The sequence below is a fragment of the Engraulis encrasicolus genome, chromosome 5 (assembly GCF_034702125.1).
Source record: "Engraulis encrasicolus isolate BLACKSEA-1 chromosome 5, IST_EnEncr_1.0, whole genome shotgun sequence".
NCBI classification, from domain to species: domain Eukaryota; kingdom Metazoa; phylum Chordata; class Actinopteri; order Clupeiformes; family Engraulidae; genus Engraulis; species Engraulis encrasicolus.
This window is the reverse complement of record NC_085861.1, coordinates 6,563,128-6,577,821: the sequence shown is the minus strand read 5'-3', so window position 1 is coordinate 6,577,821 and position 14,694 is coordinate 6,563,128. Positions and strand designations below refer to the sequence as shown.

At 47.1% G+C, this 14,694-nt stretch overlaps 1 protein-coding gene and 1 non-coding gene across 2 annotated transcripts in view; one reads left to right on the top strand and one right to left on the bottom strand.

Annotated features, from left to right (window-relative positions):
• The first annotated feature begins 456 nt into the window (after window positions 1-456).
• The window catches only part of dcst2 (DC-STAMP domain containing 2), a 22,442-nt gene continuing 8,204 nt past the window's right edge, over window positions 457-14,694 (top strand). The window contains exons 1-9 of the mRNA XM_063198435.1: window positions 457-740; window positions 872-1,042; window positions 1,708-1,809; window positions 2,291-2,485; window positions 6,686-6,751; window positions 7,166-7,379; window positions 9,364-9,521; window positions 14,182-14,346; window positions 14,522-14,689. Of these exons, the coding sequence (XP_063054505.1) occupies window positions 479-740; window positions 872-1,042; window positions 1,708-1,809; window positions 2,291-2,485; window positions 6,686-6,751; window positions 7,166-7,379; window positions 9,364-9,521; window positions 14,182-14,346; window positions 14,522-14,689 (1,501 nt within the window). The 5' untranslated portion in view covers window positions 457-478. The remainder of the gene's footprint in view (window positions 741-871; window positions 1,043-1,707; window positions 1,810-2,290; window positions 2,486-6,685; window positions 6,752-7,165; window positions 7,380-9,363; window positions 9,522-14,181; window positions 14,347-14,521; window positions 14,690-14,694) is intronic.
• On the bottom strand, window positions 3,763-3,834 carry trnaa-cgc (transfer RNA alanine (anticodon CGC)). The gene has a single exon. It is a non-coding gene; the product is annotated as a tRNA-Ala (tRNA).

Below are 14,694 nucleotides of genomic sequence, written 5' to 3'. Positions count from 1 at the left end.
CGAAAACAACAGCCACCACGAATCTGATTAGGCAAATGGCACCGCGTCAGAAAAGGAGTTGTATGTGCGTAATGGGAGGATTCCCATTTTACTTGAGTGAGGTGACTTCCGTTGTTGTGCTTGGCGAATGCCAATACGTGTGGAACCCATTTTCCAACTGTGTAGTTCCCAACATCAATCAATCACATCAAGGGATAGCATATAGATCGGGTGGTCTGCCCAAGCAACGGCAGAATACATTACTATTGATGGTGTCACAAAGCTGCTTCAACTGAGGTCCGGATACTTCACGCAAACAACATGGAGAGGCATGAAAACGCATCTACAGGCCAACCCTTCAGAAACTTAAAGATTCGTGCAGCTAGGCCTACCAGTGCCGTTGCCTGGTTACCACCAGACCTAGAACTAATCACAAGTAAGATCGAAACGATTGTGAACTAAAGGCAGTATGGGAGTTTCCCGGCTAGTGCCGTCCACCATGACGCAAATCAATCACAGGCCAAAACACAAGGTATCTCGCGTCTCGACATTCAAACACTTTAGGCGGCGTGTGTGTGCCTTTCTGTTTGGTTTGGTTCTTGCGTCGTTATATGGCATGACGGCAATGTTTGTACAGAACCATGGACTGTGGTATTGCATCAGCAGTACAGCCGTCATCGCAGGTCTTGCCGCGTTTGGCATGGGTCTATCCAGGAGCGTACGGGCCAATGTCATGCTGATGCTGCCGACTCTGTGTTCAAGTAAGTGCACAATCCGAGAACGTGTAATTACTGTGCGGTTAGATCCATCCTAGCCTAATTGCAGTGCGGGAAGGAACCAAAGAAACCAAACCAACATAATTGAATGATAACAACCTCATGGTGTTTCTTAGAAAACGGGAGGAATTTATTGCTGTTCCTGGCCTTCACGATGGTCGTCCAATGCCCCATGAGCAACATTATGCGCAACTTCAACGTCGCCGCGGAGAGCGTGGTGTGCGGAGCGGAGCAGGCCAGGAACCAGACCCAGGAACTGATAGAGCGCACGGCGACACCCCTCCTCCGTGAGTACAGTGCAGGGAAGCCGAAAGGGGGGACAAAAAGGTCAGTTGTCCAGGGAGAAGATGCGTAATTGAGTCTGCACATCATTGCATGTATTTGGGGAGGGGGGCCTTTGATTACTTTTTTTCTTTTTTTTTTTTACATTACATTACACTTAGCTGATGCTTGTATCCAAAGTGACTGAGGCCTATACTTGTTTAGGTTCAGGGTATTGGCTACAGGCATGGAGTAATGAGGGGCTAGGTGCCTTACTTCAGCCATGGACGAACATGCTGGCAGAGGTGGGATTTGAACTGGCAGTCCTCTGGTCTAAAGGCCAGCGCTCTAACCACTGAGCCATGGCTGACATAGTGTTACTACTCCATGTTGGTAATATCTTCAAGTTATGTGGGTTGTATGTAATGTATGTATGCATAGGCCTATGTCTGTATATAGGCCTGTGTCCTCTGTTTTTTGTCAGTTGTGCAATAGTCTTGTGATGTGATGTTATGTGTATGTCCTGTCTTAAACGAGTGTTGCTCAGAGATGCAAAATGAATTTCAGTGCAAACTGACAATAAAGCATAATCGTATTTTATCGCATTGTATCGTTCTATGTAGGTTGTCAGCAGTGGGAAGATTCCTTCACTTTAAACTGTAAGCTATATATCTCTGTGACATGTCCCCAGCTGTGTTGTCCAAGGTGAAGGAGATCACACGGAACGCGTACTCACTGGCTGGAAGAGTACAGAACCTCATCATCTCCCTGACCGAGTCCTTTCAACACATTGGTGAGCGGAGGACACAAGTTGTGGCAATTGTTTTACTGTAGACATCTGATTTGACTCGTGTGTGTGTGTGTGTGTGTGTGTGTGTGTGTGTGTGTGTGTGTGTGTGTGTGTGTGTGTGTGTGTGTGTGTGTGTGTGTGTGTGTGTGTGTGTGTGTGTGTGTGTGTGTGTGTGTGTGTGCATGCTTGCTTGTGTGAGACCATAGTGTGATCACTGCACTAGGTCTTTACCTGAATAGAGCTTTATTCAAACTATTGACAACTAAGATACAGGCTTTTTTATATATAGGCCTACTTCCAATACAGTAATACAGCACCATGTAGTTTTCTGTTTTGCAATCATATTTTTACTGTAACTGCTGCAGTATCATTGATTTTTCTGTCTCTGAGCTTGTACAGTCCATAGCCCAGATGTACAGTACGTAACTGAAGTCACCTGAGAGCATAGTGAACATGCTGTACGGCTGATCATCTGTTCTTTCAGCTCGGAGTCTGCGAAGCGTATTACATTTCCTGGCCAGCATGGGGGACGTTTGCAATGCGAAGCTCGGCGCGCCATACAAGAGATGCCATCAGCTGTTCGACGAGGCCATCGAGGACTGCAGGGCACAGCTCTCCATCTTCGACTTCCTCTGCTACATCGTGGACGCCTTCAAGCCCCTCTGCAACCTGGCCAAAGGTCTGTCCGATAGATAGATAGATAGATAGATAGATAGATAGATGGATGGATGGATGGATGGATGGATGGATGGATGGATGGATGGATGGATGGATGGATGGATGGATGGATGGATGGATGGATGGATGGATAGATAGATAGATAGATAGATAGATAGATAGATAGATAGATAGATAGATAGATAGATAGATAGATAGATAGATCGATCGATCGATCGATCGATCGATCGATCGATTGTAACACATTGCAAACCACTTAAATAGATAGATAGATAAATAGATAGACGCCTTCAAGCCCCTCTGCAACCTGGCCAAAGGTCTGTCCGATAGATAGATAGATAGATAGATAGATAGATAGATAGATAGATAGATAGATAGATAGATAGATAGATAGATAGATAGATAGATAGATAGATAGATCGATCGATAGATAGATAGATAGATAGATAGATAGATAGATAGATAGATAGATAGATAGATAGATCGATAGATCGATAGATCGATAGATAGATAGATAGATAGATTGTAAGACATTGCAAACCACTTAAACGTAAAAAGGTAAGTTGCCCTGCTGCCTTTAGCTTATAAGATAATTCGGGGGTGCTGTGGTGCAGTGCGTTAACACACCGTACCATATACGGGTTCGAGTCCGGCCTGGGTCATTTCCCAACCCCACACCATCACTCTCTCCCACTTCCTTCCTGTTGTCTCTTCTCTGTCCTATCTACATAAGAGGCATAAAAGCCCCAGAAAAAAAACATTTTAAAAAGATTGTAATTGATAGACAGATAGATCGATAGATAGATGCAACATGATCTCCAAAAATTCCGTGGCGTGGAGTTTTACATTAACGCTGCATATTTACTGTGTAGTCCTTTAAAGGGTCCAAACATTTTTTTCAGGAACTGTTGTGCTTTTTTCAGCCACCTAAGTAAATCATAACTCGACCAAACTTAAATTCCTGTATTGTGTGTCCTCAAATAGTAAGCTTTCTGCTTCCTTTTGTTTGGTCTAAGTCCTTTTTCGTCTGCCACTATATATGACAAGATGTGTTTCCACAAGGACCACTGATGACATTTATCAGTCACATGTCAATGGTCAGTGTCACAAATCTGTGCTGTCGTTCTTGCTACTAGAATGTCAGAAGTTAGCACTTAGTGACCAGTGTCTGACAAAGTGCTCCACGCATTTTGTAGCTGGTCAATATATCTTGCTTGTAATTGCTGACTTCAGACGAGTATAACACACTATCCACTTCAAAGTTCCAAAGACAAACCATGGAGATGCCGGGGATTGAACCCGGGACCTCATACATGCGAAGCATGCGCTCTACCACTGAGCTACATCCCCTCCTCCCATTGTTGTGACAAGTCTTTGTTATGTAGCCAAACCACTTGGCTCTGAACGGCAGGAGGGACACATGCCTCTGCTATGGTAAGTGCTACTAACAATGCTGAGGGTCAAGATGGCCCTATTTGTTCTGCGGAGGAGGTGCGGGCCACTGAAAGTGCGTGGGCAGCAGTTTCACAGCTAGGGGTGCTGACAGGGCGGGGGACAAAGGGGACAGTTGTCCTGGGCCCAGGGAGAGAGGTGGCCCAGAATTGGGTCGTCATTACATTGTATGTATTGGGCTGGGGGCCCTTTCAAAGGATTTTGTCCTGGGCGCTACCAAAGCTGCCAGCGTCCCTGTTCCCAGCGTTACTATTAGCATTCCTGAGCTGGGAGCTCATGACTCATTCTCTTCCCTCTCGTCTCACCGCCCGTGTTTTCCTTTCAAAATGAATTATTGTTTGATATCCGCCTCCCTGCCTGCCTGCCCGCCTGCTGCCTGCCTGCCTCCCTGTCTGCCCGCCTGCCTGCCTGTATGCCGGCCTGCCTGCCTGCCTGCCCGCCTGCCTGTCTACCTGCCTGTCTGCCTCCCTGCCTGCCTGCATACCTGCCTGTCTGCCCGCCTACCCGCCTGTCTGCCTCTCTGCCTCCCTGCCTCCCTGCCTACCTGCCTGCCTGCCTGTATGCCTGTCTGCCTGCCCGCCTGCCCGCCTGTCAACCTGCCCGCCTGCCTGCCTGCCTGCCTGCCTATCTGTCTACCCGCCTGCCTGCCTGCCCGCCTGCCCGCCTGCCCGCCTGCCTGCCTGCCCGCCTGCCCGCCTGCCTGCGCTCCCAGACTAGCCTGCCTGCCTCTTTGCCTGCCCGCGTTCCCAGACTAGCCTGGCAAGCAGCTTCTTTTCTGGCCCGTTAATCCAAATATGACCTCAGACTGGACACGGTGCCAGGCATGACACAAGAGAATCCATAAATCACCCTGACTGTATGTATTGTTGAGTTGATCACCTTTTTACATACTGTACCGTAGCGGGCTATTGCTGTAAGCTACATAGTGAAGCTACAGGCCCATTTAATGCATATTACTATGTGTTTTAAACTACAGTAGTGTTTCTATTAACATTATGTTTTAAGACAAATTCTACTGAGGCATTCAGGGAAAGTACCCTGATATTTTTTTCATCATTAGTGGTTTCCTGTTTTTTCCCAGAACTACAGCTGAGGTTAAAAACTATGTCCAGAATTGGAGAGGGGGAACAATGAAGCAGTCAGTGGATCAGTTTTGGGTTGATATTCACTAAATTTGGAAAGTGTATGGATGTAGCTTTGTAATGTGACGTCTTCCACCACCATTGTTCTTCTGTCAAGTCAAGTCAAGTCAGCTTTTATTGTCAGTTTCTTCATATGCGCAGGTCATACAAGGCAATTGAAATTAAGTTTTCTCTCTTATACCATGAAAGGACATAGACATACACGGGACTGACATTTACAGACTGACATCAAAGTGCAAGACAGGACAAGTAACAGGGATGGTCCAATACCCATAAAGTGATGAAGTATTGAATACTGGCTTCTGGCTATGGGCAGTCATGGGTAAGCGATTAGGGCATCAGACTTGTTTCCCGAAGGTTGCCGGTTCGACTCCTGATCCGCCAGGTTGGTGGGGGGAGTAATTAACCCGTGCTCTCCCCCATTGACTGTGACTGTGGTACCCTGAGCATGGTACTGTCCTGCCGCACTGCTCCATTGGGGGCTGCCCCCTTGCACGGGTGAGGCATAAATGCAATTTCGTTGTGTGCAGTGTGCAGTGAACACTTGTGTGCTGTGTCACAATGACAATGGGAGTTGGAGATTCCCTGTAGGGCTTTCACTACACAGTAAAATGTACAGTGTGGCCTCAGCTGTGACTCGGTCGGCTGGGCACCACACCGCTGCACCTGTGACCAGGGTTCGATTCCGGCTCGGTGTCATTGTTTGCAGATCCTTCCCCATCTCTCTCTCTCTGTCTCAACTCATTTCCTGTCTCTCTCATGCTGTCCTGTCTGAAAAATAATTAAAATAAAATAAATTAAAGTACTAACGTCAGTTCTGGCCAGGCCATGGTAGTCAAGAAGCTTGCCGCCCTCCCCTTCATCTAATTAATTCCTAATTGATCCAGGTGCATTCCCTCAGCTGATAATCTTTCTTCCCTAGCGATTGGCCACACGCCTTTGGCACGCCTTTTAAATTCTATCCACTTCCTCTCAACTGTATGCTGCTCGGTTTTTGCTACCCACCACCTCCCCTGCTCCACCTTGTCGTGTATGATGTGACATGTTCTCTTGTCATGTCGCTTGGCTCTGTTCATGGGGGGTTATCTCTCGCCCTGTCCTGCTGGGGTGAGAATTCCCTAAACTGCTGCTGCCCCCTGACTAAATGCTTTTCCATGCTGCTCATGGAAATAGGGGGGTTCCTCCGAACAGAGCTATACCGCCAAATGTAATTCATAATTTCAATAAAAGAAATTCATTTATATTCTTGTCTTGTGTTTCTTGACTGAAATGGTTCTGACAGAAATAAATAATACATTTACAGTGTGAATTCAACACTTAGAGAGTTGATTTAAGAAATTCTAGAGTGTATTTGGTTCCAGTACAGAGTACTCTTTAAGTGTTGAATGACATTACACAGCCTTTTAATTCATTATAGCTTGGCAAGAGCCATTCTGGTAACCACACAAATTTACTCAAACAAGGGCCATGTCTTAACGCATTGCTGTCTGACTCCATGTCATGTTCTCTTACCGATACTAAAAGCATTGTCATGTAACTTAAAGCAGTTTACATGTTTATTGTTGGCCTAGTTGTAGTGACTCGTGTGTCTCCCTTCTTGTCCACAGTTAATGTATTATTCTGCATCATCCCTTCATATATTGGGGATCACATCAAGGCAATGATCGCTGATCGTAAGTATCACGCTGGTGTTTCCATGAAAATGTTTCTCGAACCAAATTTAATAAATAATGTATTTTTTAATCCTCTTTTATCCTGATATGTGTAATAAGAAACATGTAAATGTGTGTGACTCTTTTTATAGAGATATAACGTACATAGGCTTATAATTTTGTGTAGTATGTTGCACTGATATTCTTTAATTCCGCACACTTCAGGTGTTTTTTGTGCAAAGCTTTACTGGACTTGAACGCTTGAAAGTTTACAACTCCAGTAAAGCTTTGCACAAAAAAGACTTGGTGTGCGGATTGCCTCCTTTTTTGTGCTGATATTTCTACTGAGTCCTGCAGCTTCTAAACAGATGAGCGGTGACCATTCATTCACCAACGCAATTTCAATGTAATTTCTTTATACACTGTCTCCCACAGACACTGCTGAGGCATTTGAGAAACTGAAAAGGCAGTTTGAGTTCAACGTGTCGGCCTCGATGCACTTTGACGCTCAGCTCAACAGCAGCCAGTCTGTGCAGGAGACGTCTCGCAGGATCATGGAGGAGATCTCGGAGGACTTGGGTCTCTTCCAGAAGCTCACAGGGCTGCTGTCATACGCAGGCCTCCTCCTGCTGGGAATCATCTACATACAGTGAGGGAGGGGTTTTAATTTAACCCCTTAGCACAGAGGCTATACAACCTTACTGTCACCAAATATTGTAATGGCTATGTCTTAATCTGTTACTTAAGGCTCTCTGTACTGTCATAGCAATGTTGCTATGATGTAGTTAAGTACTTTCAGCAAATAGTGAATAGGCCCGCCCACCCCATCTGCAGTAAGAGGCTACGAAATTGACAATACTGGCCCAGCCATGGCTTGAACAGCTGGGCACTGCACTGCTACTCCGGCGATCTGGGTTTGATTCCGCCTCGGGTCCTTTGCCGATCCTTCCCCGTCTCTCTCTCCCCACACATTTTCTGTCGATCTTCCACTGCCCTGTCTAAAAAAAAATAATAATAATAAAAGGCTTGAACGCAAAGAAATTGAACACAATTCAGCCCCTTAACACGCACCGTTTCGCCAGTGGAACACTGGAATGGTCACTGAAAAAAACGTCTTCACTACCACAGTACTTCACCTCTATGAGACACAGGGCCTTAAGTAATACATTATAACTTGGTCAAAGCTATTCCGGTAACAGCAAATTTATAACAGGGGGTGTGTCTTACTGGGTTAAAAAATATGTAGACTCTTATTCTGTTATTAGGAAGGCATGGCATGGCTGCCACAGTGCCCCTGTAGAGGTTTTTTGGGAATGGGTGGTTGCTTTATCTGGATAAGATAGTAAAGAGAAAGAGGAAAACAGCAGTGGGGAGAGAGAGATGAGGAGGGGGTGGGAAATGTCCCAGGCCGAATTCAAACCTGGCGTCCCATGGGAGGTGTGCCTGAATATGGTTCAAGTTTATTAGCGTCACAGCATGCCCAGTCTAGTTTTGTTTTAATCCATGTAGTAAAAGATAGTTGTAGTCAATTTCTACCCTAACATCCTCATCCATATTTGGATTCATTGGAGCAACTTTGACACGTCAGCATTGCTCTGATATCTATTATCTAGTGCTCTCTATAATATAGCCTACCATATACCACAGCCAATGGGAATGCTTGAATGCTTTGCCTTCTGCCTGTACGGACATACTCTTGTCTCCTCAATCGCTCGTATCGCTTGCTGCTGCACTCTGTCGCTTGAATCGCGTCGCCGCTGGTGTATCTCTGCGGTTAGTAAGTAGTGAAAGCCCACCTGGGAAACTCCAACTCCCATTGTCACTGTGACACAGCACTCCACAGCACACAAGTGTTCACTGCACACTGCACAAAACGGAATTGCATTTATGCCTCACCCGTGCAAAGTAGTATTATATTAGTAACCATGTAACAGGCCTGCCGTAATATAAAAACACAGTTACATGGTTATAACTATAATACAATATAATAATAATAATAATAATAATTGTATTTGTATAGCACTGTATCATACAAGGCATGTAACTCAAAGTGCTTAACAAATGGGAAAAAACATCATTGTTAGAGATGGATTCAAAAGGAGAGGTATAGAGGAGAGGCAGAAATAGCAAGAAGGCAGAGGAAGAAGAGATAGATAGAGATTGTAGAGTCATAAGGTCAACGTAGGTTAGGACCAGGATTCTTAGATGCGTAAGGTCCATAGTGGCTGGGCCTAGCATAAGTCATAGATCAATGTTCCTCAAACTTTTTCAGGCCAAGGACCACTTTGCCTCCCCAAAAATGTTCAGGGACCACCTGTCAACTGAATTGACAGTTGACGGGTGCTAATTTGACACTGCTGATATCGATGCAGATTACTTACCGGTAATTCACATTAATTCACATTACATGCCTGTCTTGTTGTAGTGAAAATATGACAGTTATGCATGCCTTTGAAATAATGTCACATATATAGCCTACTCCTAGCTTGTCTTGGAAAAGTAGAAATCCCCTTGCGGACCACCTGAGCTCTGTCGCGGACCACTAGTGGTCCCCGGACCACACTTTGAGAATCATTGTCATAGATAGTCACACAGAGATTGGGCGCTATGAACATGCTATGTTTTTTTCCAAGGGCGGCCATGTACAAGAACAGCTATCTGAAGCGGGACGGCTTTGACAACCACTACATCACGGAGGAGTTTGTGTGTCTGGACCGGAGGCGTGTCTGTGAGGGCAGGCCCCATGTGCTGCCGCTGAGCCAGAGGGAGACCCAGACCTACATACAGCCCAGTGCGTACACACAGGGGATGGCTCACCCCTTAAAACATGAGAATTATATTTAAAATTAATATATACATATATAAATAATTATAAACATATGAAGAGCTCTTTTCCAAAAATGAGATATATTCATTTTATAGAATGTTGGGAAATTGACATTTTTGAATTGGGAATTCCATTGAATTGCCATTGAATTGAGGTTTAAAAAGTATGTTCTCAAAAAAATTGAATGGCCAGAGTTCACACATAGATGATAGGAGTTCTTAACAGTCAATTCCAATATTAAAATGCAAAAAGTCAAAAATGGTGGATATAGCGTTTTGGAAAAGACCTCTTCATATAAAAAGGGAGAGTCTTGTCTACATACAGCCCAGTGCGTACACACAGGGGATGGCTCATCCCATGAAACATGGGAAGGACAGGGGCGGGAGGAGGACAGGGGAGGGAGGAGGACAGGGGAGGGGGGAGGGAGGGATGATGGAGGGGAGGAGGAGGACAGGGGAGAGGGCGGAGGACAGGGGGGAGGGAGGAGGACAGGGGAGAGGACAGGGGAGGGCGGAGGACAGGGGAGAAGATGAGGACAGGGGAGGGAGGAGGACAGGGGAGGGCGGAGGACAGGGGAGGGCGGAGGACAGGGGAGGGCGGAGGACAGGGGAGAGAGGAGGACAGGGGAGGGAGGAGGACAGGGGAGAGGACAGGGGAGGGAGGAGGACAGGGGAGGGAGGAGGACAGGGGAGGGAGGAGGACAGGGGAGGGAGGAGGACAGGGGAGGGAGGAGGACAGGGGAGGGAGGAGGACAGGGGAGGGAGGAGGACAGGGGAGGGAGGAGGAGAGGGGGGAGGGAGGAGGACAGGGGAGGGAGGAGGACAGGGGAGGGAGGAGGACAGGGGAGGGAGGAGGACAGGGGAGAGGACAGGGGAGGGAGGAGGACAGGGGAGAGGACAGGGGAGGGAGGAGGACAGGGGAGGGCGGAGGACAGGGGAGAGAGGAGGACAGGGGAGAGGACAGGAGAGAGGACAGGGGAGAGGACAGGAGAGAGGACAGGAGAGAGGACAGGGGAGAGAGGAGGACAGGAGAGAGGACAGAGGAGGAGGACAGGGGAGAGAGGAGGACAGGAGAGAGGACAGAGGAGGGAGGACAGGGGAGAGGACAGGGGAGGGAGGAGGACAGGGGCGGGAGGAGGACAGGGGAGGGAGGAGGACAGGGGAGAGGACAGGGGAGAGGACAGGAGAGAGGACAGGGGAGAGGACAGGAGAGAGGACAGGGGAGAGGACAGGAGAGAGGACAGGGGAGAGGACAGGAGAGAGGACAGGAGAGAGGACAGGGGAGAGAGGAGGACAGGAGAGAGGACAGAGGAGGAGGACAGGGGAGAGGACAGGGGAGGGAGGAGGACAGGGGAGAGGACAGGGGAGGGAGGAGGACAGGGGAGAGGACAGGGGAGGGAGGAGGACAGGGGAGAGGACAGGGGAGGGGGGAGGACAGGGGAGAGGACAGGGGAGGGAGGAGGACAGGAGAGGGAGGAGGACAGGAGAGGGAGGAGGACAGGAGAGGGAGGAGGACAGGGGAGGGAGGAGGACAGGGGAGGGAGGAGGACAGGGGAGGGAGGAGGACAGGGGAGAGAGGAGGACAGGGGAGGGGAGAGGACAGGGGAGGGAGGAGGACAGGGGAGAGGACAGGGGAGAGAGGAGGACAGGGGAGGGAGGAGGACAGGGGAGGGCGGAGGACAGGGGAGAGGACAGGAGAGAGGACAGGAGAGAGGACAGGGGAGGGCGGAGGACAGGGGAGGGAGGAGGACAGGGGAGAGGACAGGGGAGAGGACAGGGGAGAGGACAGGGGAGGGCGGAGGACAGGGGAGGGAGGAGGACAGGGGAGAGGACAGGAGAGGGAGGACCCCCAGAGGAGGAAGGATGGGAGGAGAATGAAAGTCATGGAGGAGGTGGGGAGGGTGGAGAAGTGGAGGTAGGGGCGTTTGTTTGTGTGTGTGTGTGTGTGTGTGTGTGTGTGTGTGTGTGTGTGTGTGTGTGTGTGAGTGTTAGTGTGTGTGTGTGTGTGTGAGTGTGTGTGTGTGTGTGTGTGTGTTGGGGGTGGGGTGGGGTGGTAGCAGAAGGGAAACAGGTTAGTTGAGAGATGGGAAGTGTGCAGCGGCGTTTCAGCTGACGGGGAAAGTGAGGAAGCGCTGCTGGCCAAGACAATGGTGATAAAGGTGCCACCGTCATCCTGTGGTGTGTGTGTGTGTGTGTGTGTGTGTGTGTGTGTGTGTGTGTGTGTGTGTGTGTGTGTGTGTGTGTGTGTGTGTGTGTGTGTGTGTGTGTGAAGCGCTGCTGGCCAAGACAATAGTGATAAAGGTGCCACCGTCATCCTGTGGTGTGTGTGTGTGTGTGTGTGTGTGTGTGTGTGTGTGTGTGTGTGTGTGTGTGTGTGTGTGTGTGTGTGTGTGTGTGTGTGTGTGTGTGTGTGTGTGTGCGCAGTGCTGGCCAAGACAATGGTGTTCAAAGTGCCACTGTGATCCTGTGGGCCCAGGTGTGGCCATGTCATTAAGTCAGGGGTGGGGAGGGCCGTTTATGGCCCTTAAGGGCATCTTATCCGACCCCTGACATTATTTTAATGTTATGCAGTTTCACATGAAATATGACTTGTTTTGTAAAGCAATTTGCAATACAAATAAGTTATATTTTCAGGGGACTAAAGGTGGGGTCTGTTGTGAAAAAGGTTTCCCAACCCTGGATTAATGAGTCTTAACTACGCTGCTCATTGAAACTGGGCTGCCTATTTCCCAAATTTGATCTTTACATGAAAGTTTACTAAGTAATAAACACATATTTTATAGTATGGTCCAAGCAGAGTCATTTTTGCTGCTAAAAATGGCTATTTCTGGAAATTCAAAATGGCGGACCATGGAGAAGATCCCCCTTTTCATGTATGAAAAATGCAATTTTTCCAGTCATAATGAATACTTACAATTTGATGGTGGTGGTAAGTATTCATGAAAAAGGTAACATTAGTGAATGGGCAGCATGAATTCTAGAAATAAACAACTACAAATCTCTCACAGTGTCCCTTTAATAGGAGAATGTCAAAACAGAGGGGTAGACTAGTAGTGCATTCCAGACCCAGTCCAAACTGGTGGGAGACAGGACTTCCACTACCTCCCACTACCAAACGTGCACTGGAACACTGGACTCAAAGCTGGGTTGCCCGCACATGGCACAGTGTTTTAGCGCACTGCGCCACAGCACCCCCCACTGGACATTGTTCCATATTACCAGAGATTCTTTAAGTATATAGAGATATGCCAACATAATAGGTTTCTATGGGCGCCTAACGTGACCAGGTTCCGGTTCATAATACTAGCTAGCATTGAATAGAACAGTCCTTATAGTGCATTCATGTGGTCTTCTGAAGTAGATATTATCTAGTTGCGAAGTGGTATTTACAAGTGCGTTGCGTTCATGTGCTGTTTTGATGTTGTTTACAAATTAAAGATGGTGAACCAGAGTGAGACTTTTTTACTAAAACGATTATAGACTGTTGTTCATCAGCTACAGCAAGCAAATGAATTAGGAAGTCAAAGGTAAAAATTCTGTATATTTTCTGACACTGTCATTTACCATGACTGTCTAAACATACGGAATGCCGGTTTTTGAGTATTTCAACTTAGCGGTTGCCATGGCGAGGGTAGAGCCAGTGGTTGTGTGCGTCATCATCTCGTAAACTCGTTTTAAAAAAAATTCTACGAGTTGTCCAGTGGTAAATACCAGAAGCGGTGCCGTTCATGTGTGCTTCGAATGTCGGCGTTTGGTATTTACGATAATTACGAGACCACATGAACGCACTATTAGGTCTGCCTAAAGGGGGATTTACCCCCCCTCCCCCTTGCAACTGTAGAACCCGGAAACAATGGGCCAATGGAACCTCTCTCTCTCTACTCTCTCTGATATTACTGTAATGTCATATACTGTGTAAGGGGTCCATTGGAGCTACTTGTACATAGGGCCCAGAATTGTGTGCTACGCCCCTGGAATAACCCACCAGACTACAACTGTTTACAGCTGTTAACCCCTTAACCGAACCTCATGATGTCATGATGTAGTTGAGTGTTTTCAGCGAAGGGTGATTAGGCCAGGGGTCCCCAACCTTTCTGGGTCTGAGGGCTGCCAAGGGCTACCCGAGGGCTACCGAGGGCTACTTGAGGGCTACTTTTGTTCAAAATTCCCTACTGATGACTTGGCATCATTCTCAAATCACACTATTATTGAATGATAATTTACTTATAGGTTATAAAGAATAAATAATCTCATATTTAAATCAAGAAAAGCATTAACTGTGATTAAAATCTAATCTAATCAACAGGCCCATCTACAGTTAAGATGCTACATTATATAATGTTAACAGCAGTATTGTAGTAGAATCTCAGCAGTAGGAAAGGTAGTAAATTCATCAAAGGGACAGAGAGGGATAGTGCTGTCAGACTTGCCCAACAATAACATATAAAGGTGATGATAGTAGAGTAGAGTACAGTAGAGTAGAGTATCATTTATTAATCCAGAGAGGAAATTAAGATGTCAAGACATTACACACAAGATATCACACACATCATTCCACATATAGCTTACTCTCACATACATTCAGCCCAAGGCATATCTCACTTTCTCTCTGATGTGTTCGGCAGCGTCCTTGCTCCTGACGGGCCGAGAGAGGAGAGCGGCCGTGGTGAGCAGCGTGTCCGTGCTCCGCCATATTGCAGTGGGATGCAGCATCATGGCTCTGGATATGCTGGTCTTCTGGGTGTTCGACACCGTCCACCATCTTGCTAAGGGAGAGATTGTTGCTAAAGGTAAATAAAGAGACATTGAGAACCTTTTTTTTTTTGTAAAACAATTTGTAAGCATGTGTTCAATATTTTAACATGACCATATTATTTGTGTGCTTCACTCAGAAGTAAAAGTAGTCATTTTATGCTCACTTTGATAATTAACTTATATATTTGTACTACATTATTTCCACCACAGCTCCTGTAATGATTTCCGTGGAGGTGAACGGCTCAGGCTACACAGCTGACATCTTTAAAGACATCATGGCCTCCTTTGACACTCTCCAGAAGGGCAACGTGACCATACTGAGCAAGAAGTGCCTTGTCACACCCACAGAGCCTGACTATGCAGAGTATCTCATCATAGGTATG